At 51.0% G+C, this 6,000-nt stretch overlaps 1 protein-coding gene across 1 annotated transcript; it reads left to right on the forward strand.

Annotated features, from left to right (window-relative positions):
- The first annotated feature begins 4,129 nt into the window (after window positions 1–4,129).
- LOC149329481 (uncharacterized) lies at window positions 4,130–5,326 on the forward strand. Its single transcript, XM_089559252.1, has one exon. It carries the CDS (start codon window positions 4,130–4,132, stop codon window positions 5,237–5,239), a length of 1,110 nt encoding a protein of 369 aa, XP_089415378.1. The 3' UTR covers window positions 5,240–5,326.
- Window positions 5,327–6,000: the final 674 nt, after the last annotated feature.

Genomic DNA, 6,000 nt, shown 5'->3' on the forward strand with positions numbered 1-6,000 from the left:
ATTGCTGAGGCTCAGCTTGGCTAAGCCTTGGGAATGCGAAGCATATTAGTGGCTAGGCTTGGTAATACATGGCTTTCCTTGGTTGAATACTTGGTCATTTTAATACAACCACTAGAAGCCTTCGTCGTGGGGGAAGACAACGGCATGGCCACAGCGGAACGCCGACTAACCCCGAGACGCGCGTTGGGTGAGCGCCTGGATTGCCACGGAATCCGCGTCTGTCTGCCCGGTGTAGCGAGCGTTTCACCTACACCGAGTGTGAACGCGCGTTCGAAATGCGCGGGTGTGACGGCTAGTGGTCCCACGGCGACGGCGCGAGGTGGAGGCCGGCTCTCTCATCCGATGTCACGTGGTGTGACGTCACGGTGTCACGTGGCGTGACGGCTAGGGGTCCCACGGCGACGGCGCGAGGTGGAGGCCGGCTCTCTCATCCGACAGCCTGGCTCGAGGGCTCACTTACCGAGCAGGCTTATCGGACGCCCCGGAGTTACGGCTACTCACGTGCGAGGGAGGCTACGCAGAGACCCTACAACTTTATAGGGGAACTAGATTGAGGTATCCACCACCACACAGAGCACTGACTAGGGAAGAGGCTGTAGGATGGCGTAGGCTACAGACGAACACTTTTCCTAACCTGTACATATACAGCAAAATGTCACCAACGCAATTCAGATCAGACTGTCCCTGGTGCGGCGGTACACCTACACTCTATCACATTACCTGGGAGTGCGAAAGAAACATAGCATTCCACAATTATCAAACACCGAGTGAGGAGCAATGGGAGAGCTGTCTCTCCAGCAGCGAGCTCGAGGTCCAGAGGGCCTTGGTACAGCACGCTGTTGAAGCGGCACGACTCAGTGGAGCCCTGGACTGAGGGCCCACCCTTGCTCGAAGACTCAAGTCGCCAGCGCCCAAGCAGGACGACCAAGAAGTCTTCATCTCCGCGAATCTCTTGAAAGAGCAATAAAAGTTTTCTCTCTCTCTCTCTCATCCGATGTCACGTGGTGTGACGTCACGGTGTCACGTGGTGTCACGGCTAGGGGTCCCACGGCGACGGCGTGAGTGGTAGCTCTAGCAATATGCTTCGCATAAAAATAAAACCGAGTAGGAAATTGGTCGAGTTAGGGAATCGAACCAGGGTCACCGCAGTGAGAGACAAGCACAGTAACCACTCCGCCATGCCAGCTCGATAGTTTGAAAAAAAACACTGGCGCGTCTAGTGAATACGGTGTCTTCATTCACTCGCATCTTCCTTCCTTCCCGTTACGGCGAGGTACAGGTGTCCACCGAGATATACGAGACTGGTACATTTCCTTTCCTCAAAAACCAATTTACCGACGAGCAAGGCGTACAGCCGAACGGGCGATGGCGTTCTGTGGACTCCCTGGAAGCGTGGCGGAATGGTCACGGGACGAAATACGGCGGCGCCCATGCTCCTGCCCTGTTAAGCGTCTATAAATGCGCGCTTGCCTTGTCGTGAATGCTTTGCTAAGGAGAAGTGGATGGATGGATGGAAACAACTTTATTACACAAAAAAATTCTTCTAGGGTGGTCCCCTACTGGTCCAGGAGTCCACGGGCTTGTGCTTCACGTAAAGCCCGATCCACCAGCCATTTCTGGCCGGCGGGCTGAGCGGTCCGTAAATCAGCCTCCCAGGAAGAATGAGTGGGATCGGGGATGGGGGGTACTGCCTTTGGGAAAGGACATTCCCAAAGGTAGTGAAAAAGTGTGGATCTGGGCACGCCACAGGTGCTACAAGCAGGAGGAAAGGTGGGGTGAAAGTATGAGAGAGTGGCCGCCGCGGTGGCTCAGTGGTTATGGTGCTCGGCTGCTGACCCGAAAGACGCGGGTTCGATCCCGGCCGCGGCAGTTGAATTTCTTTGTAGGAGAAATTCTAGAGGCCCGTGTACTGTGCGACGTCAGTGCATGTTAAAAAACCACAGGTGATCGAAATTTCCGGAGTCCTCCACTACGGCGACTTTCATAGCCTTAGTCGCTTTGGGACGTTAAAACCCATAAACCAAACCAAAGCATGAGATACGGAGGGGAGAAATGAAGCAGCCTGTCTGTAACTGTGGCCATGTGGCGCTGGATAAGGGCAACAAGGTACTGTGGGGTGGTGGCAGTGTCATGCGGCTGAGTTTGTAAGGAGAAGTGACAACGACAGGAAGAAGCGAGAAAGCGACAACGTGCACATCGCGCCAGAACAGAGTCATAAACGTCTTGCAAACCGTTGTGTTAAGGATGCTGCTCGGCGACAATGTTCTACCTCGCGGAGTGGTTCCACGTCATCGGTCACAGATGGTTCTTAACACCTGACTGCTCAGGAATGCCGCAATGCTACCAGGCGACGGCAAGGCGCCGAAGAATCGCCAGGAGAACGCGTGCAAACACTCGAAAAACAGCCGAAATGTTTCCCTGTAGCTGTAGTCCCGACTGCGGAGAAAGCGCAGTTGGAGCTACAGTCTACATCTTCTGGGCTTCCCCGTTGACGTCCCTAAGCCAGCGCTATCGCTAAGTACTTTCGAGCAGAGGGATACTGCACTGCTCAGCTTTTAGCCGGCCGGCCAACGCAAGGACAATGAGCGAGCCACCGAGGTCATCGCGAGTGTCCTCTCATTGCCTAGCGTCAACCTCAGGTTATATTTTTAAAAGCAATAAAGATTTTCTCCTCCTCCTCTGCCTTGAAAACAAAAATCATTTCGATATAAACTTTAGAAATGAAAGGTAGTAAACTATTCCACTGACGCAGCTGTCCCTTGTATTTTTACTTGAACGACTTCAGGGTGAAATATGCGGATGCTTACAGTTGAAAACGCACTTTTTCCTAACTTCGGGGTAATTTTATTTGACGCTTTCAGTTTCGTTTGCTGCAACATTTGGTGTAGTTAATAGTCATGCAGGGAAACAAAACGACAATTTTTTAATTCCGGATAGCAAGTTTATATATTTTCATAAAAATATGACAAAATGGCAGAATTTTACATCTCATTTACATTTCAGAAAATATTTATACCGCACAAAAATACTTCGCCTGAATCCCATCAAAAGCCAAAATCTGTCACTGAACTATTTATGGAGTGTTGTCGAAAAAAATTAGATTTTTGATAAGTTATTCAGCGCTGCTAAGCGTCTCAGGTTTTCGAATTCTCCCCAACTGCGCTCACATCAGGAGTAAACTATTTTCGGCAAAAATATTTAAGGCTTAGTTTACGACTTAACAGTAAGTTTGCGCGTTTTTTTTAACGAATCGGAGATGGTTCAGCGAAAAATCTAGAACGTTTGTGTTGTATAGTTCTTGTTTCCTTTTCAATGTGAACACCGCCAGGGGGCTGCAGTTGTGTGTATATATATGTGTGTGCGTCGCATTCGGTTTGCGAGGAGTATCTGTTCTCGCTTCGGCGAGCGCGGCTTCGGCCGCTTCTTTTTGAGCAGCGTCCGCTCCGGCGGACGCAGTTGTTGCTGCGACGCGCGTCTTTTCTTTCCTTTTTCTCTTTCCTCTGATCTTTTAACTCTCCTCTATCTGCACGTGGCAGCGGTGGTGGCTTGGCTCGAGCCAGTAGCAGGCCCGTGCAATTTCCTCTTCATCCTTCTCTCAGTCACAACAACAACAACAACAACATTCGGTTTGCAGCGAAATATTGATTCGTGACTGGGGAGAGGGAAAAAAAATCTGTCCTCGCTTCGGAAAGCGCGGCTTCGGCCGCTTATCTGTTTTTTTTCAGCAGTGTCCGCTCCGGCGGACGCAGTTGTTGCTGCGACGCGCGTCTTTTCTTTCCTTTTTCTCTTTCCTCGTATCTCTCTACTCTCCTGTATCTGCACGTGGCAGCGGTGGGGGCTTGGCTCGAGCCAGTAGGCAGGCCCGTGCAATTTCCTTTTCATCCTTTTCTCAGTCACAACAACAACGTTTGCGGCCTTCGGGCTGCGACCATGTATCTGTTTTTTCAGCCAGCGTCCGTCCCGGCGGACGCGGTTGTTGCGACGCGCGTCTTTACTCTCTTACTCTGTGCTCTTATCTTTCAACTCTCTTGTGGTGGCTCGGCTTGAGCCAGTTGGCAGGCCCGTGCACATTCCTTTTCATTCTTCTCTCAGTCGCAACCAACCAAATGAATAAACTGGGTTTCGTTCCATGCGTTTGCTGTCATGGTTCACGGTCTTCAAGGGCGGTTCACGCCTACACTACATTGGCGACGAGGATGAACGGAAGAGCGGGCGTAACAACCTTTTCGCTTCCAGTCATGGGCTTTTCCGGACCGCACAACCGCCCCCATTTCTGCCTGTTCCAGGTCGCCCGGCTGTTCCTTGGTCACAATGGGTGCGTCTATTCGTGAACTACAAGCTGGCTTCGGGAGCGTCTGATTTTTCGGCAGAGCGTCGCAAAGCACTTCTTATCCACTGTCTGGGCGTCGAAGGCCAGCGAATATTCTTCACCCTTCCTGTGTCAGCCAAAGACGCCAAAGAAGGTGAGAGCGCTACCGCTAAGGATCTGCCAGCAGATAGTGAGGGCGCAAACACCGGACTGTTGCCAAAACAGACAGAGACGGCACTTTCGCCATATGACGATGCGGTTACAGCCTTGGGGAACCATTTTACCACCCAAACCAATATCGTCGTAGAACGTCACCGTTTTCGCAAACGCGTCCAGCAGCCAGGGGAATCTATCAACGAGTATCGTGTTGCATTACGTGAGCATGCAGCTGCTTGTTCGTTCGCCGTGCTTGAGGATGCGCTCCGTGATCAGTTCGTGACTAGCATTTCTTCGCAACATGTCCGTGAGCGTCTGTTGCTCGATGGCTCCAGTCTTTCTTTTTCGCGTGCTGTGCTTGTGGCCACTCAGCTAGAACAAATTACTCAAGACGTCCAAGCTTTTGCGTCTACAAGTGCACAGCACATTGCTACCAAGAGCAACGCCCCCTTCCACTGCTTTCGTTGCGGTTATAATCAGCACTCGGCTGCGTCGTTCCACTGCCCGGCTAAAGGGAAACGCTGTCATTGCTGCGGCGGGGTCGGTCATTTCAAGTCAGTGTGCAATAAGGATCGACGCGTTGCTTCTGTTCGGGAACTGAGCAGCGAAGAACGCAGTGACGTTGCAAACATTCTGGTAGTGGCCGCATCCACTCACCCTGGTATCCATATTGATGTCTTAGTAGGAAACACCAGCGTAGCATTCTTAGTTTGTTTCGGGATCAGCAGTTTCCATTATGTCGTACAGCCTCTTCAACCAGCATTTCTCCAGTAAAGCACACTGTACTGCCCCGCTAGTTAAGTTATTGGACTATTCAAGACAGCCCATACCGGTGCATGGATGTTTTGTCTCTGAGGTTACGTACATGGCTCGTACAGCATTCATTTTGTTTTATGTCGTGTATCGGGGCACTTCGCTTCTCGGTATCGATGCGATTAGAGCTCTTAATCTAAGAGTTGATTTCCTTTGTTGCCTTGAGACAACTGCCACTGCAGCTGGTAGCCAAGAACGATGTTCTGTAAAAGAAACGCATCCGTGTTATGATGGGCTCCCCAGCTACTTAAGAGAAGAGTTCCATTGTCTGTTTGGACAGGGCATTGGTCTGGCTAAGACTTCTGTTCACCAGGCCAAAACGCGTCCATCCGTCCAACCCACTGCGTCTAAGCTTCAATCGTGGAACCTCAGTGAGAGTGGTGAGTGTGTCCGCATTCAGCATGGGTCGCCTTCTGACGCTCCAGGATTGCTCGGACCAGTTCTTCACACTCCGGACCCACCTCAAGACACAACAGAGGCGTTGCTTCCAACGCCGGACCCTCCGCGCCGTGTGCTGCCACCTCGCAAGAGACGACCGCCTGACCGATATGGCTACATGTAGGCCAGTGTGAACTCTAGGTGAAGAGTGCATGAATGGACTGTGTTGTGATCATTTTTTTTCAAACTGCAATGGTTTACATGTACATGTGCATTTGATATTAGTAAATCCTTTGAGATGTTGTAATACGTACTAATCCACTAATTCACTAACCTTAACATAA

This window comes from Amblyomma mixtum, chromosome 9, assembly GCF_055824585.1.
Source record: "Amblyomma mixtum isolate Tamu chromosome 9, ASM5582458v1, whole genome shotgun sequence".
Taxonomy (NCBI): Eukaryota; Metazoa; Arthropoda; class Arachnida; order Ixodida; family Ixodidae; genus Amblyomma; species Amblyomma mixtum.

Coding starts and splice junctions, on each gene's coding strand:
- LOC149329481 (XM_089559252.1), top strand. CDS start 4,130: ATGCGTTTGCTGTCATGGTTCACGGTCTTCAAGGGCGGTTCACGCCTA.